The 17,787-nt window shown below is 52.0% G+C and overlaps 1 protein-coding gene across 15 annotated transcripts in view; it reads left to right on the plus strand.

The window, feature by feature from the left end:
• The first annotated feature begins 995 nt into the window (after nt 1-995).
• Nucleotides 996-17,787, plus strand: part of Kcnq2 (potassium voltage-gated channel subfamily Q member 2) — a 60,153-nt gene continuing 43,361 nt past the window's right edge. For all 15 annotated transcript variants that reach the window (XM_041641855.1, XM_041641862.1, XM_041641857.1 and 12 more), the window contains exon 1: nt 996-1,486. In XM_041641855.1, coding sequence (XP_041497789.1) covers nt 1,191-1,486 — 296 coding nt within the window. In that variant the 5' untranslated portion in view covers nt 996-1,190. The remainder of the gene's footprint in view (nt 1,487-17,787) is intronic.

Genomic DNA, 17,787 nt, shown 5'->3' on the forward strand with positions numbered 1-17,787 from the left:
TTTTGCCTGCATGAATTTACATGTACCATATGTTTTCAGTGCCCAAGGAGGCCAGAAGAGGGCATCGAATCCCCTGGAACTGGAGTTACAGACAATTTTTTTTTTTTTCCGAGACAGGATTTCTCTGTAGCTTTGGAGCCTGTCCTGAAATTAGCTCTTGTAGACTAGGCTGGCCTCGAACTCACAGAGATCCACCTGCCTCTGCATCCCGAGAGCTGGGATTAAAGGCGTGAGCCACCATCGCCAGGCCTTACAGACAACTGTTAACTGCCGTGTGGGTGCTGGGAACCAAACCTAGGTCCTCTGTAAGAGTAACCAGTGCTCTTAACCACCGAGCCATCTCTCTAGCTCGACTTAAGTAGTTCCTTTACAGAGACTTGCTTGGAGAAGATGACCCAGAGGTCATGATAAAGCCAGTCTGCAGAGGGAGTGGGCAGCACTTTTCTCCTCTGGAAAAATCAAGACCTCCTCTCACTGATTGGGTTGAGCCAACTGGACCTCCCTTAAACAAGTCCAGTTGGCTCAGTAAGCCTGAAGTAGGCAAGGATTCTGTTCTAGGGCTGCTCAGGCTAACTCTTGGAGAGCCTCTACAGCCTTCCAGCATACCTACCCAGTGAAGAGGTGGTGCCCCCATGTCTGGTCCGCTTGATGCCAAGAGCTAAGATCCTAGTGGGCTGATCTTTAACTCACAACTTGACAATGGTCAGTATCATCCTCTCCCAAAAGGATCCATTTCTTGACCCAGGTCCACTCTGGACCCACTTTGGGATTCCTCAGAGAACTGGAGCTGGGTCACAGGACTTGCTTGTGTAGCTTTGCCTTTCTCAGAGGTGACAACATGGTTGGACTCCCTGTCAAGCATCACGAGGCTAGGAGAGTGGGAAGCTTTGTCCAGTGAGGCAGTACACCTGGACCTACTCTCCCTGCCTGCCTCTGCAATGGCGTCCTAGGGGTTAAGGCACGCGGGGCGGGGCGGCGGGCGGAGCCCTCGCGGAAGCGGGCCAGGCACCGAGGCGCGCGCGGAGCCGGGCGGCTGCGGCGTCCCCGCGCGCGGCCGGGCCAGGTAGGAACGCGGAGCCGCAGCCGCCTGGGCCATGCGGCTGCCGGACCGGAGGCCTGGGCTGGGGCCCGCGCCACCCCCCGCGCGCCGCCCCCGCTGAGTCCGCGCCCCACTGGGCGTAGCAGGCACCATGGTGCAGAAGTCGCGCAACGGTGGCGTGTACCCCGGCACTAGCGGGGAGAAGAAGCTCAAGGTGGGCTTCGTGGGGCTGGACCCCGGCGCGCCCGACTCCACTCGCGACGGCGCGCTGCTCATCGCGGGCTCCGAGGCCCCCAAGCGCGGCAGCGTTTTGAGCAAGCCGCGCGCGGGTGGCGCGGGAGCCGGGAAGCCCCCGAAGCGCAACGCCTTCTACCGCAAGCTGCAGAATTTCCTCTACAACGTGCTGGAGCGGCCCCGCGGCTGGGCGTTCATTTACCACGCCTACGTGTAAGTGGCCAACGATGTGGTGCGCGGTGGGCCTGCGATACCCTAGCCCGGCCGTGGGTTGATTGCGAGCGCAGCTGCGGACTGAGGGGCCCTGGTGTGCGTGTCCCCGCTCGCGCTTGGGTCGCGTCGTGGGCGTGGGGTTTGGGTCACGGCACTGCAGTCTCTGGTTAAAGCGAAGGACAAAGATTGGAGAGTGACTTTGGAGATCATTCTGGAGTCACTGATTTTTTTTTTTTTTGCACGCGCGCGGGGGGGGGGGGGCGTTTACGGCTGCCTGGCTGGGTTGTACCAGCCCTTCCCCCGCAGGACGGGATGTGCTGGTGCCCCAGCCCCCCTCAGCCGGAGAGGCCCCTCCCCACGGCCCGCAGCGCGGAACAAAGGGCCGGCGAGGAGGGAGGGCGGCTAGGCTTTAGGTTTGAACTCATCAGCCGCTTTGCACCCATGGGTCTCACCGACAACCAAGTAAGGGTGGTGAAGAGGGCTGGCTTCTTCTCATCCATCCTCCTAACCTCTTGCTACCCATCTGAGCTTCCGGGTTGCAGAAATGGGGAGGGGACCTAACATCACATCACCTCAGCGCTGGGCTGAGGGCAGCTGCCTGCACCCATTCCTTGAGGCCCCCTCACCTTGTCCTCTACACTTCAAGCAGCCCGTTTGCACCTGCTGATGGCCCCTCTACGCATTCTGGGCTCTAAATCCCCAAGTGGAGACCAGCAGTAGGGACCACTGTTGACCCCCAGCACTGCCAGCTTTGGGTCTGGAAGGGACTGGCCCTTGTCTCCAAGTCTGGGACTCCTCCTGGGGCACAGCTGGCAAGGGGCAACCCTGTGTTCATGCGCACATGAGTGTTCGTGTGTGTGTGTGTGTGTGTGTGTGTGTGTATAACCTCCCAGTGCAAGGACGCTGGCTCTCCCATTCCAGTGGAACCAGGAACAGAGGAGGAGCACTGAGACTCGGCCATTTTGTATGAGAAGCATTTGGGGATGGGAGTGAGATTCATGTTCAGGAAAAGTCTCTGTCAAGGTGCTCACCTGTCCTGGCCTCGGCAGGATGTGTGTCCTGTGAGTGGGCCAGTGTGTGTCTGGGGGTGTTCTGTATGTGGTTTGGATAGGTCTGGGGACAAGGGATGGTCCATAGAGGAAAATTCTGAGGTCCTTGCAGAATGATGGGCAGAGGGTAGCCACAACTGGTGTGTGTGTGTGTGTGTGTGTGTGTGTGTGCTCCTGTGGACAGTCCTGAGATTCCCCGAGGCAGAGGTTTCTCCAGATAGGCTGGCCAAGGTGAGCAGCCCATGAATCAACTCCTACCCCTTCCAGAGAGGTGAATTTGATTTTCCCCTGCCCCAGGGTGCTGTGTTTTTCTTTACTCCAAGGAAGAGCCCATGTGTTCTTCAGCTATAGCTATTTTTTCCATCCTTGTCTTGGGGCATAAGGGTTGCTACTGTGGTTGGCTGTAGATTGTCAGGTCCTGGCCCCAGGTGACTCCTGGGGCACAGACAGGATGGAATCCTGTGTCCACAGGGCTGGATGTGGATAGCCAGGATTGTAGCATTATCTAGGATTCTTCTTTTGAGTCTGTAGCTTTTATGGGGCCCTGTCCTGTCCCTGGGTTTGACTTGTCAGTTTCTCTGTGTCTGCTGCCTGCATCCTGATTCCTAAAAGCAGCAGCATACAGAGCTCAGAGTCCAGCATGGGAGGCCCTTGCTTTATGGACTCTGTGTGCTACTCCAACTTACCTATCCCCACGTCAGCCCCAGTTCATTAGAGAGCAACCTCTGTCCCTGAAGTGTGCCAGACTTTAGGGCACACTTCAGGGTTTAGACACTTTAGGGTTTAGACTTCTAGCATGAAGGCGTCCTGCTTCAGCCTGCTGCAGGTCCCTTGGCTCCTCTACTTTGTGGCTAGAGCTCACAGGGAGGTGCCTGGGGGTTGGGGGCAGGAGGGAGAGCATTGAAGAACAGAGGATCTCTGGTGCTAACTTGGGGCCAAACACAAGTGTTTAGTCTCAGAACCCCTGATAGCCTTATCTTTTCATCAGTAAGGCTGTAACAGCCACTCCTGGCTCCCTGGACTTTATATAGACCAAGTGATATTTTCTAGGCTGCCTATTGATCCCATTGTAAACGGTGACACATCTCTAACTGCCTATCTTGCTCACGACCCATCCCCCCAGCTTCCAGACATGGAATCCTCCACACTGACCTCTATCTGATTTAGGCAGTCCAGTGGCTTGAGATTCCTGAGCTTGCGTTCAGCCCTTGTGTTGACAGTTGCCCCCCTACCCCCCATGGACTAGGCCATGCTGTGTGCTAGGCAGTATTTGGTTTGTTCATTAGTTACCAAGGAAGATGCAGCCTCTCCTGGTATCTCGTGGGGAACAGAGCCAAGGCTCATAGAAGTGAGTCCTCATCTAAGCTGTGCTGGATTTCCCTGGGCTACTTTCCTTCTGCCTTTGGCCATCAAAGCCTGATCTGTGAGAGGTGCAATTGTACCAGCCTCTTGTCCAGTCCTGTTGGCTTGCTGAAGGTCAGCCGCTGTCCAGAGTCAGGAGAGAGGTGGCCACCCTTGGTTTGGACTCTGGTGGTCAAGGCCAATCGGACCCACCATCCACAGGGCCCTGCCATTTGCCTTTTACAAAGTGATGCCACTATGTACTGCTTGTGAGAGATATTTTCAGAAACAGTTCTGCACTCATCTGGAGCAGGGGCGGGGGGTCACCCAGGCAGACACTGTGGATTGCCTAGCTCTTTTCAAGGGTGAGCCACAGCAAAGACAAATCTAGACAGAGGTGGGAGTATTATGGGGGCCTTGGAGGAATCAAATCCATCTGTTGTGCTCAAGAGAACTGGAAGGGAGCTCCAAGTAACTCAGGGACACAGGGAAAGGTTGCTGGGTCATGATGCTCCTACCACATGCTAGCCTTATTGCCTCATGGCCAGAGGAGCTTGGTGGGGGAACTGAAGCTGGTGGGAACTGTCTCCTGTGTAAGCAGAGAGGTGGCTTGCCTTAGAACTGAGAGTGTGGACAACCTGGCCTTTTCAACATCCAGGCCAGCAGCCAGCTAGAAGAAAAACTAGCATTTAAAACAGCTAAGTGGAAAACCAAGTCATGAAGGTTTGTACTGTGGATTCTGGGCTTTCCCATGGCTCATCTCTTTGGGCTGATCACCAATACCCCTCTGTCCACCGTGTCTAGGTATCCCTATAAGGGCTCTAGGAGTCCCAGAGCCATTGCCAGGGGCTGTCCAACCAGGTAACACCTCCCATTTCATAGTCAGAGCAACATCCAGGATCAGGTTCAAGGGTCTTTGAGTGCTTTGGGCCCAGATCGGCCTCCTTCCCCAGTGGAATGGTGTCCAGGCTGCCTTGCAGCTCTTTCTCATTCCCCTTAACTGCTTTTAGCTCCAAGGCTGGAAGTTGGAATTGGAGGGTCATTTGAGGAGTAGGTACAGGCCTGGTCCTCACTAGAGCAGACAAGAAAGGTGTTGACTTGGACGTCCAAGGTCTGGTCTCCGACGGTATGGTTTATGGCATTTGGGGAAGAACCCTGATCACTGAACGTTGATGTGTGCTCAGCTTCTCTCAAGTAGCAGGTCTTCCTGCAGCCTCATTGACTGAGATTCAGAAAATCTTATGGAAATTTCCAAAAAGATGGGAATACCTCAGAGAGTTGTGGTTTCCAGGGAAACCTGTGTTTCTTCCCCGGCCTGCTCACAGTTTCAAACCCTCAGCGATAACTCAACAACATTGAAGAGATGAACAATTGCAGTCCCTCTGCCCTGGTTATGTGTAGAGTAAATCTTGAAACACCCTTGCATCTGCAAAGAAACAATGAATTAGCAAGTAGGCAAGGAGCCCTCTGGGTAGCATTCCAGATGCCAGCAGAGAAACCTCATTTCTACGGACACCAGCATGAGTCAGACATGTAATGAGTCAGATATGTAAAGTCATCAATACGGAGACTCAGGAGGGCCCACAGAATGTCGCCAGCCTGAAGAAATTTGACGTGGAGATTGCTAGGTGCTGGGAGTGCTCCCAAGTGCTGGCCTTGTAGGTAGGACGCCTATCTCTGATTCTGAAAGTACTTGAGTCTGGAGTGCTTTCAAGGAGCCAGGGACAATGTCTAAGTACAGATGGAACCCAGTGGTGAATGTGGGGTGTTTAGTGTCCAATGAACAAAATGCACAGACTTCTGTAGATCCTGATGATCTTGGCTATGTCATTGCATCCTGGGTGAGGTGTTCTGACCCCTGTTATTGAAAGAACAGGGTCCCTCAGTTGAAGTGAGGACAGGTGAGTCCACTACTTATTGTAGAGTTGAATCTGGGGAAAAGGGCAAGTCCTTAGGACCAAGGGCTCTCTGGAGAACTGTGGAGTGTACTAACAGCTGGATTTGAGCACGTGTAGGCTGAATTGACATGGAGAGGCATGGAGAAAGGATGTGGCATGTGCTGTGTGCCATCTGTATATCCTTGAAGTTGGATGAAAGGGTTGGCCCTGGCCCTGATCATGGACATTTTCTTTAAAGGCTGAAGTGACACTTGTGAGCCCTTTTCTGGGAGGAGAGTAAGCTCTGAGCTGGCCACTGTTGTCCCCTGGTAATGTAGAGTTGATGAAGGGAATGCTTCTTTTCAGGGACCTTCTTATTATTACAAATAGTGTTAAGTGAAGTAGACCACCTTGTCACATAACGACCTACGCGTCTTCCACCCACCATGTTTGCACCTTTGTGCTCTAGCTGCTGAAGGTGGGGTTGGCGGGGGACTCTTATCACCTCTCAGGGATGAAGGATGATAGGGTGGGACTGAGGGTTCTGGATGACCCTCCTGCCACTGACTAGTTCCAGATTCTGGACATCAGTTTCCTCGTGATGTTCCTAGGTAGGTGTGAATTTGGGTCGTTAGACACAAAGGTTTATAGGTACTGATGTTCATGGATTATGCTGCCTGAGATTGGCAGATTGCAACCTTATCCAGTGATATGGAAGAGTGGGGACCTCTGGCCCAGTTGTAGACAGTGACTTTCCGCCTCCCACACATCAGTCAACCCTTAGGCAAAGCCTCGGGATATAGTCTGTACCTTGACCCTGGAAAGCTTATTTGGGCCACTGTTTAGCAGGAGGCACAGGTTTAGAAGGCTTAGGCATGAGTTCTGAGTGTCAGAAGCTTGTCCAATGCTTGTCAGCTCCCAGAAAACCAACCGTTTTCCTAGAACAGTGTGTTTGTGTGTTTGGGAGTTTGAGGATGTGTTCCTGTGTGGGGCTGAGCGACATATGTTGCAGGACTCTCATGATTGGGCATTGAGGAGAGGAACGATTCTGTCTTGACAAACGCAGTGTGCAGGTTCTACCAGTAGTCCCTCAGACTGCAGAGGAACTGCTGTGTAAGCCCTGTCGACATCTGGTTTCTACCCAGATGTGGATGAGTTGGCTTGGCTGGGCCCCCTTCACAGCGAGCATTGTCCTCTGTGTGTGGATACCTGCCAAGCATGGGCCTCTCCTTGTCATGGCTGGAACTTTGCTTCCAGATAACAATTTGCTGGTAGCTCCAGGAGCTTCTTCAACACTGCCTCACTCACAGACACCAAGCCGTGGTTTGGAGGAGGAAACCCAGCTGCAGCCCTCCAACAGCCTAACAACAGCAGAAGCAGTTCAGCCAATTTGAGGGCAAATGCAGGGTGTCGAGTTGACCCGTGACTGTCCCCAAAGATCAGGTTGGCAGTGACTCATGGCTGCCATGTGCCTGCCCAGCCCTTTTTACAGTCAGGCCTCCTCTGGGGTCTGTGCTCCAAGTGAACTCTGCTTTCTTGCTGACTTGCTTGTAGTTCTCAGGATCCCAGGTGTGTGCTGTGAGCTGTGTGCGGGTGCTATACTTTATGTCCACGGTCAAGGGCCTTGAGAGCAACTGTCTAGTGTGGAGATGCACCATTCTGTTCAGGACTACCGCCTTGTGCAGGACTGGAGGCAGCAAGAGTCCTGGTACTCTGCATCCTCTCTTATCCTGTGTGTGCAGGTCTATGTGTGTAGAGGCAAAAGGTTAACCTTAGATGTTGCCCAGAAGCTATCCATCTTCCTTTTTGAGACAGGGTCTCTCACTAGGACTTGGGCTTCTCTGATTCAGTTAGGCTGTCTCTGCCTCCTCAGTGCCGGGATAACTGTACCACTATGCCTTTTTTTTTAAACACAAGTACTGGGGATCAAACGCAGGTCCTCATGCTTGTATGTGAAGGATTTTACCAACTGAGCCATCTCCCTAGCCTCATTTTTATTCTCTTTATCATTCCTGGCACCACCCAAGGTGAGAGACTTAGTGGTGAGGCTAAGGATTGTTCCAGAGGGACATGCTGAGAAAGAAGTGGGCTAAGAGCAGCAGCAGCTGCCCCCATGCATTCCTTCAGAGCAGGTGGTCTTTGGTCTGGGTATAGAAACCCACCCAAGGGGAAGCTCTTAGCATTTTCCCTGGTCATCCCTATCTCTCTTCAGTTGGCTAAAGGGAGTGGCTGCAAGGGCTGTGGGACATTGGCTTCTCTATGTGGAAAAAGGAGGCAGGATATGTTCCAGACACACTCTTCATTGTCTTTGGGCTCTGCTGGCTATCCAGCTGGAGCAGAATTAGATCTTCAATTTCTTTTTTTTCTTTTTATATTGGGAATAATTTTGTGAATGCCTAGCAGAGCAATTATTCTAGAATATTCTAAATGAGAGTTGCTTGGAAACTGTCTGCATAGATTCCGTGATGATCTCACGGTGTCAGTCACTTCCAAGGTGGCATTCCTGGAGAGCCTTCCTTCCCCTAAGTAGGGGGGCTCTTCTGGCTCCAGGTTCTGCCTGGACTCTGGTCCCTTCCATACAAGAGCCACCAACTTTGTCCTGTGCTGGAGACATCACAAGACTGGTGCTACCTGTCTACTTTGACTTGGAAAGACCCTGATTGGTGGGCATGAGGCAAGGGTCAACTCAGTTTTGGGACGCAAGATAGAAATGAGAAAAATTTGGAGACCCTGTTCAGAAGAGGCTGTGTTGAAGGATTGTGCAGTGGATGTGTGGGGTTCTGAGCCAGATGTAGTGGTGCTGTGTGATGCCTGGAGGAGGCACATGAAGGACTTCTGGAGCACCAGGGTTTGGCGGGAGGCTCTTTAGATGCTCTCTTTATTTTTGTTTGGATATTTTTTGAAAGATTCACACACATATGCAATATATCCTGATCCCATATCCACGCCTGTTCTCCCTGCTCCTTTCCCCAGCTATCTTATCTGCTTCATGTCCTCTTTTTAAATTTTGTTTTTAATCTTAGATTTACTTTTACTTTATTTTGAGAAAAGATCTTACCGTGTAACCCTGGCTCACCTGGAACTTTATATGTAGACCAGTTTGGCCTCAAACTCACAGAGATCTTCCTGCTTGTACCTCCCAGTGCTGGCATTAAAGGCCTACACCACCACACTTGGCTGTTTTACTTTTTATAACCCACTGAATCCAGTTAGTATGGCCTTTAAAACGTGGGTGTGGGCTATCCACTAGGGCCTGGGCAACCTACCAGTTGTACCTCCCAAAGAAAGGCGACTCACCCTTCCACAGCAGCCATCGACTGCTGATAGCTCCTTAGCTGTGGGTGTGACCTGGGTGACTCTCCTTCCCTTCTGGGTTGGAATTATTAACTGGCTAATCTTGTGCAGGTCCTGTGTAGGTAAACCCAGTTGCTATGAGTTCATGTGTCCAACGGATAGGTCACGTCCAGAGGACACTTCACAGAAGCTTTCCAATCTTCCAGCTCTTACTTTTATTTTTTTATTTTTACAAGACAGGGTTTCTCTGTGGCTTTGGAGCCTGTCCTGGAACTAGCTCTTATAGACCAGGCTGGTCTCAAACTCACAGAGATCCGCCTGCCTCTGCCTCCCGAGTGCTGGTATTAAAGGCATGTGCCACCATCACCAGGCTCAGCTCTTACATTCTTTAGTTTTCTCTTCTTTGATGTTCTTTGAGTATTGTGTGTGCATGCATGTGTGTGCGTGTGCGCGCACGTGTGTGCGTGCATGTGTGTGTGCGCATGCATGCGTGTGCACATGTGTATGTGTGTGTGCAGGCATCCTTGTGTGTGTGTGTGTGTAGTTATTAGAACTAGGTGGAGGGCATTATTCACCCTTTTCAGCCCTTACTTCCAGAATAGGCAAAATTCACATGAATCACACAGCAGTACAGTGGAAAAACCTGGGGCTGTATGAGGTGGTTAGCAGTGCAGAGATTCTCCAGACTGGCCTTCTTACTGCTTGGCTGTGTCTTCCAGCCTATTCTTTCCTCTAGAGATATGGTTTATACATATTCCCAGGGTACATTTTTAGACCATGTGGAATCTTTAATAGCCCTGTTTTTGCTACCTTTACCCTGCCAGTCCTGGCATTTTCCTGTACTGAGTGTGGGGGAGCTGCCCAACCCCACTCCAGGCCCGCTGCCTGGGCACACCCTAACGTGTGTGAAGGGTTCCTTGTTGATGGAAATGAAGGACATATCTGAGCTTTTGCCTCTGCTAATATTGCCGCTGTGAGGCCCCTGGATGTCTTAATACACACGTCTGGGCTGTAGGAGATATGGCAAAAAGCTTTAGACTGCTGTGAAAATGTTCTCATCCAAAACCAGTATTTCTCCTCAGGCTGGATGTACGGATTCGGTGCTTGGTGTTATTTGTTTGTAGAAAGCCTCTGGTGGAGGACAGCAATGTGGAGCAAGGCAAGGGTCTGGACCGTTCTTGTCACCCCTTCTGTTCAGATGGCCAGCACAGAGGAAGGCCTGCTGCACTTGGGGAGGAGGTGGGGGTTTCTGGAATTGGGAAGGGTCAGGAAAAGGATGGGGCGGGAGTGTGGGGGAGCGGGAATGGCTCCGTGGTGCTGACCGTGGTCCTGGATTCAAGTGCACAGTTGTATTTTCTTTTGGGTGAAAAGCTCCAAGCTGTGATTGCTGCTCCCTCCTTCCCACAAAATGAGGCTCAGCTCAGTTGTTAGCCCTGGAAGGCACAAGAGCTTGGGGGATGATTTCTATGGGGGAGTAGGGACTATGAGTCAAAGGCACAGGGAGGTTTCCTTCTTCCTGGGTCAGCATGAGAACTTCTCCATAACGGCGCTCCGTGACACCTAGTTGAATTAGCCAGGTGCTGAATTCTGGCATGCAGAAGGAATTGTGTGGGCGGACAGCTCTGGAGGCGTTGGTATGACCAGCTTGCTTTGTCTCTCACAGAAGCGCTTAGTTATGGATATTATTTCTTTTCCGTTTTTATTATATCCCCAGTGTAGGAAACTGGGAACATGCTGGAAAACAAGAAGTGTGTAGAGATTTCCATCCTTTGCCTTTCTGTGAGCTTGTAGAGCAAAACGAGACCTGGAGTCTGGTTTCTATCCTGTGTTCACACCACACTGGGGTTTCCTTATGGATCATCTGTTCTGTGCTGTGTCTTCTCCTAGGGACTGTTTATCATTCCGTCTAGTTCACTTGGGGACACCCAGGTTAGTGTCTGAGTTAGTGTCCTGTAAGCCTGTATGTCTGTCCATGGTATATCCTGTGCAGATGGGTCATTTCTGCAGGCTGTGCTTCTGATTATGGCCCCGTCCCTTGCTCTGTTCATTTGGATCATTGGGAAGTCTGGTAAGGAACAAGAGAGGCCCTGCTGTGGCCCAGGAGAGGCTAATATCAGGACGAGCTTCTGTTTGAGGGATGAGATCTCCATCAAGGGAGCTGTGCACGTTGTGGAAAAAAAGTATTCAGTAATGATCAGGAATCAATGCTGTGAGCTGTGGAGCCAGCCCAGGAGCACAGCCTGGGCAGGAGGCAGGGGCATGGCTGTCCATCTGACTTGGGATAGTGGATGGGGAGACCTGGGAGGTATTCTGTCAGGAAAGCCGTTGTTGGAGTACCACGAACACCTGATGGACCGCCTGAACCATGGAAGAAAATGGAGATTCACATTCAGGAGGGGTTGAGGTTCCATGGTGATCTTTCATCAGCAGCAGCTAGGGAGAAATGTCACTTTCATGAGGACTTCTATAAGCCACTTCTACCCCTCACAGCTACAAGGTGGGGCCTATGGGGGGAGGAGCTCTGGCTAAGTTCAAAAGTATCTGTGTTGGGGGTTGAGTATCAAGGAATAGTGGGTACGGAAAGGAGAGCCTGGGCACGGAGGGACGGGCACTGGTACTGACCAAGGGCATCATCTTTTCAATGGTGGGAGAGGGCATGTTCTGGAAGGGGTGATGCCAAGTCCATAGTTGCTGAGGTTCTTTCACGATCTGGAAACACCATATATTCACAAGTCTTCCCAGAGAGACTGGGTTGGTCTTGTCCCAGAGGCCCCAGAGAGCACCCTTCCTCTTTATCTCCATTTTCACCAGGATGGCCCCATGGAGCCCAGTGATCACAGGCTAGGTAGTCTCTGGAGAGCATGCAGACTGTCCTTTTACAAAGAGACCCTAAAGCAGAAGTATTGCTTGGAGCACAGAGCTAACCACTCTGGAGAAATAATTTACTCTGTTTGCCTGTTGTCTTTTAAAACTGAGATGAAATTCTCCTAGCATAACCCTTACCATCTGTGGGTGAATAAATCGGGGGTAGTTTGAGGAATTACCACGTGGCCAGCAGTGTTCTGTGTTGTCGAGGACTCAGGTCTCTATGGGCAGTTCCCCACAGTGCCCATTTCCATGTCCTGGTGCTCATTGATCTCTTCCTGTCTGTGATAGGTTGGTTCCAGTGTTTTTCCCCATGTGCGGCTTCCTCTGAGTGCCTGGGTTGTAGGGCAGTGGAGCCTTACTTCTTTCTGTGGGTGGCTGGGGTCTATTTTGTCTGTTCATCTGTCTGCTGATGGATACGTGGGTTATCTGTATCATTAGGCAATGCAAGCCCAGTTGCCATGTAATTTCTCTGGGGACACAGTGTTGTCTGTGGTCAGCTGTTTTTGCGCCATGCCAGGCTTAGGGTGGCCAGGGTCTTGTGCAGCCCCGCTCTCATCTGTGCTCAGACCTACACACCGTACTGACTTCTGTCTTGGCCTTCTTGGTCGTGCTTGTGAACAGTACGAAGAACCCCCAAGTGATGCTGGAACAGGCATGAACACGTGTTCTGGAGCTGGCTCCAGTATGGTCAGGGCAGGATCCAACTAGTCAGGACCTATGGCCTGTGTACAGGTGTGGGCGTGGCTTTCTGGGCATTGGCAAGGACAGAACAGATGAGATGTGTCCTCAGTGAAAGTGAACTTGCTTGAGGAAGGAGAGTCTGGAGAAAACGCTACTCTGGGTTGTGTGAGTAGAAGGAAGCTCCAGGTATCAAAAGGAGATGTACAAAGGCCCCGAGGGATGGGAGGGTCATAGCAAGGCTGAGAAAGAGTGGAAAGGAGTAAGGAAAGAACCAGGTATGGCCAGGATCTTAGGGCCCTGGGGCCAGCATAGAGCTTTGAACCCGCTGACACACATTTCCACCGCAACTCTGGCCGCTCCTGGGATTGAGATGGGACAGGTTTCCTGTGGTCTCAGGGGGCTGCACAGCGGACTGGCATGGGGCATCCTGGAGGGGAGGGCAGAGATAAACTCCTGGGAAGGGGTAAAGATGCTAGGTTCAGGGCTATGAGCCTTCAGTCGGGCTGCCTTCTTGGGTGATTCGACAGACAGGGATGCAGTGTAGGCCCGGGACAGCCATAGCTGATATATACCGAGCTCTGGCCGGCACCCATGGAGACTAATGGGAGTAAACTAACCTTGTGGAGGTATAGTATCCAGGGATCTCATTTAAGAGGTGTCAGGTCCTGAGGTGGTGCCTGGGTAGGGCTCTTCCTGTGCTGAGCTGGCAGGTTTCTGCCAAACCGAGCCCTCCATGGTCCTCAGCTTGGCCATCTGTGCCTGTAGCAGATACCTGGGCTTTCTGGGGAAGCCTAATGGTGTCTGTAGCAGCTTCTGAGGCTGGAGTCCCTGTGAATCTTGGACTTCTGATGGGATGAATAACAAGAGAGCAATGTGTAGGGGCAGTGGAAGCTCCAGACCTCTGTAGCAACCCCCATCCTTGAGATAACCATTGTCGGTCAGCGGGGATGAGGGGGCCCATGAGAATCCCTCCCGACCTTGGTGTTTGGAGATGAGGGACAAGATGGGGGCCATTTGTGGAGGTCTCGAATGCTGAGTCAGCAGCCGAGCCTCAGAGAACCTGGGGCTTCCTGAGCTGCGGTCTTCAGGGTCTAAGGCATTTTCAGAGCATCTGGTGTGTGCTGGGCCTTGTCTGTCTCTTCTGGGCAGCTTCCTCTCACCTCTTGAGGACTTTATGCTCTGGTGAGTGGCTCTGGGTTGGGTAGATGGACCTTGGTGTGACAGACAGGCCAGTACTCCTCCGGGGCAGGGCAGCATGAGGGCCTCCCTCCGTCCTGTCCAAGTCCAGGGGATGAGCAGCCATCAGCATCCCAGCTCCGCTCCATTTCCGACATCGAAGGAGGCAGTCGTCCTGGCAGCAGAGCAGTTTATTAGGGGCAGAAATTAGATTCCAGGTTACAGCGCTGCCTGCGCCTAATGGACGAGGCGGCAGGAGGTCCTTGGGGAGTCATGTGTGATCTGCACCAGAGGGGATGTGCATGGCCTCACGGTGGCTGCCCTCTTCGGGCCTTACGGTGCTCCTGCCTCAGACCAGGAGAGGCCCAGCCTTATGGGAATGGGGATTATGGTGGTGGGGATCCCGTGTGGGCATATGATTCCCTTCTATGGACGGGGTTCCCATACAGGGTAACTTCGCCTGCTGTAGTTGAATCCCATGTGGGCCACGCCAGTGACCGTGGAGAATCTTTTTTACCGTTTGTAAGCGGGGGCAAGAGCAGCTGTCTGCGTTTAGGGTCATCACACCACACACCTGGCGTGAAGTATGCCAGCTGAGACTTTCAGCGCGTGGAGCCAGCTCTCACTAGTCTAAGAGTTGTGGGCAGGGCTGGAGGTCTGTGCTAACCTGTCTTCCTTTACTGTCCAGACATTAGATCTTCTTCAGTTACCAAACATGCAATAGGATAGTGGACCCTGGTCTCCTTGGGGCAGCCTTTATGTCAGGATCCAGGCTGGAGTGTGTTCTGGGTCTGGCAGTGGGATAGCCAGTGGGAGGCAGTATTGGGAGGAGATGGCAGCACCTTTGTTATGTTTTTCTAGAAGAGAAAGATTCCCAGTTATAAGACTGAAGAGGCGGGAGGAGGAGTGTTTCCTTGGGGTGGCAGCCTTCCAAGTGTGCAGGGATCCTTGCATTGGCTGCATACATATCCAAACTGTGCCCTCGACAACGTAGGCTTGCACCAGTTGCCACTGACCACTAGGAGGTGCTTCTGGGCCTGACTGAGGGCCGCTTGGCCCTGCGTCTTTGCCCATCCCCCACCTTTGCTCCCAGCCTGTCTCCTTTCTTCTGTATTCTGGTTCAAGTGATCGCCCTCTACCCAGAGTTGAGAAGTCCCTCTAGCTGCTGGATAAAGATAGCCTGGCTCTAATTCTCCCAGTGGTTTCTTGTGATTTGGGCCTGGATATGTCTCTAGTTTCAGAACAGTTCCATGCAAGCTTCATTTCTAGGTGACTTTCTCCGAGCTAGGCTGGGTTGTCAAGGGCTGTCTGAGGTCCCTGCCTTGCTCCTTTTTGGCTCTTGAAATCTGAGGCTGGGGACCAGCTGCTCGTGATGCTGGTCTCCTTGGCAACTGCTGTCAGGGAAGCCTCCTGAAGTTGAATCTATTATCATAATTAGCCCCGAAACCCCTTGTGCTGTAATTCTTGGCTGCAGAGAAACCAGCTCTCTTCCTGACCCAGGCCTCTTGTTCTTTCTGAGCCTCCAGACTTAGCGATGGCTGCACTGCAGACTGTGATGAACCTTTTCTCATCCAAGGCTCCTAACCTTGGTTTGGGGGTGCTGTGGGGGAGATTTGGCCAAGTGTCAGAGGGTGTCTCATGGCTTGGAGCTCCCAAAACTACTTCTCCCATGTTTCTCCAGTCCCATCTGGTTGAAGACAATGCTGAATTCAAGTCTGAATGTTTGTCACAGGGACAATTCTTGTGATGGCCGGTTCCGGTGGATGGTTCCAGGCCCTGTGAACACTGGTGCTCATGCTGGCTGAGTACCCCCAGGGTTTCTGTCTTCTCTCAGAGGGGAAGGAAGATGCTGCTTATCTTCCTATTGCAGTTCCTATGAGTTGTCAGAAAGCAGAACACAGCATAGCAGGGCAGGGGGGAAGGGAGGGGATGGACATTCCCAGGACAGTTTCTGCCCGTGGTTGAATGACCACTGACACATGATGGCTTAGCCTGGAGGAGGCTAGCCTTGTGTAGGGGGTAGGTCTGAGGGAGACCTCTATGGTTCTCCTGTTGTCATTTCTCCCCCATACTGAGGCAGAGACCTGGATCCTGTGAAGTACCGCATCATGGAGGCTAGAGATTAGGGGAGCATCCATTACCCCTCCCAAGGTTAGAAGGTAGGAAGAGCCCTACTTTCTAGAGCCCCAGTGCCCCTCCTCATCTCTAAAGCGGACACGAGTGTGGGATGTGTTGGGGCTGGTATGTGCTGGATGGGACAGTCACGTCACTGAGGTACTTACAGGTGGATGGGTTACGAGTGTCTAGGTAGCCGTCTTGGGCCTGGAGGCATGGCTAGGCTAGGCCCCCTCTCCTTGGAGGCTTCCTGCCTGGGAGGAGCCTGGTCACACAGCCTGAGCTCCTTCCTGTCTCTGAGCTTCCAAGAGCAGCGTGGGCGCTGCTCTTCCTGCGTGTCCCTCGCAGCCTCCCCTGCACCAGCCTTCCTGGAGGGGGCCATCTGCTCTGTCTGTTCTGAAAACTTAAAAAACAAACCGTGGAGTGGAGGAGCCATGGCAGGCACTTTCTGGAGTCTGCTGGGGTAGCAGGGCTCCAGAGTGGTTTTTCTCCCTACGGTGATGATCTATAACCCGCTGGCTGCATGAGAGTGTTCTGGGGAACTAGGTTTATGTTCCCGCCATTGGCTTTGTATAACCAGGACATCATGGCCACATTCATACATGCCCCTGCCTGTAGGGCCCCTAGAATGTTCTGAGAGGGCTTGGTTAACTGGCACCTCGGCCTCGGTGGTTTTTATTTAAATTTGGGTCTGACTGATCAGGTCATCGGGTCAGGTGGCAGACTCTTTTTCCTGCGGAGCTATCTCATTGGCTCAGATTCAGTGATTTTTTTTCTTTTCTTTTCTTTTTTTTTAGTTTTTTTTCATGGGAAAAACCTGGGTAAATTTATTCTTCACTTTTTATTGTTTGAGATTTCACACATGCATATAATGTGTTTTTAAACTTACCACCATCCCCTCTCTCATTGCTCCCTTATCCACCCACCACCATTTTTTTCTCCCATCTTCATGCGTTCTTTTTTTAAAAAATCTACTGAGTTCACTTGGTGTTGCTAATGTGTAGTGAGTGTCAGGCCATGGGCTGGGGGATAGATAGCCTCCTGGGGGCAGGATCCTTGAAGACAATGGGCTCCATCTCACCCAGCATCCCTAATCTGCCAATAGCTCTTCAGCCAGAGGTGGGACTTCACAACCACCGTGCTCTTCCATTCTGGTTTGATCTGGCACGGGTCTTGTGCATGAAGCCAAGAAGCCCAAGAAACCACTCAGGGAAAACAGGGAGGTTTCAAGGGAGGGATCAGAATGCAGATGGTATGAAGGGGCAGGGAGGGAATACTGGTACAGGAAGGGTCAAGTGAGATGGGTAATAGGAAGACAGAGTCCCTTGGGTCTTTTTAACATAAAACAATATGTTGTACCACAGGGAGTTGGATTTTTCTGAACTAAGTGTGGATTCTGTTTCTGAGGTCTGCCCTTGAAGGTCTGTCCCTGGCCCTGAATTCCTTTCTGTCCAGGTCCAGCACATATCCATCCTCTCTGCCAAATCATTCTTCTGTCAAAACACCTTCCCTGCTTCCCTTCTGGCCAAGCTAACTCCTCGTTACTCCGCAGGCCCTGGCCCCAGGGACCCCTCTTTGTGGAAACTTCCTCTGGGTTCCTGCCAGGCTAAGCTGCTCCTGGTGTGCTTCCGTGTTCCTCGCGTGTTTTCATCGCCTCTCAAGCCTCCGTGATCCTTATCAGGGCACGGGCATCTCCGTTAGCCTTCCCTCTCCTTTCCTGCTGCCCACGTTGGGAGTAGACACCCAGGCAGTCGGAATAAGTGCTAGGAGGCATTTGAGATGTCTGTACTTTCTTTTATTTATCTTTTCAGTGCTTAGTTAATTGAACAAATTGGCTAATGAGCAAAGGAAATTAATTGCAGTTTTGAAATGTGACTGCGGCTTTTGTGTTGTTCTGATT

Source organism: Microtus oregoni, unplaced genomic scaffold (genome assembly GCF_018167655.1).
Source record: "Microtus oregoni isolate MIOR12 unplaced genomic scaffold, Mior012 000071F_ref0000514, whole genome shotgun sequence".
NCBI lineage: Eukaryota > Metazoa > Chordata > Mammalia > Rodentia > Cricetidae > Microtus > Microtus oregoni.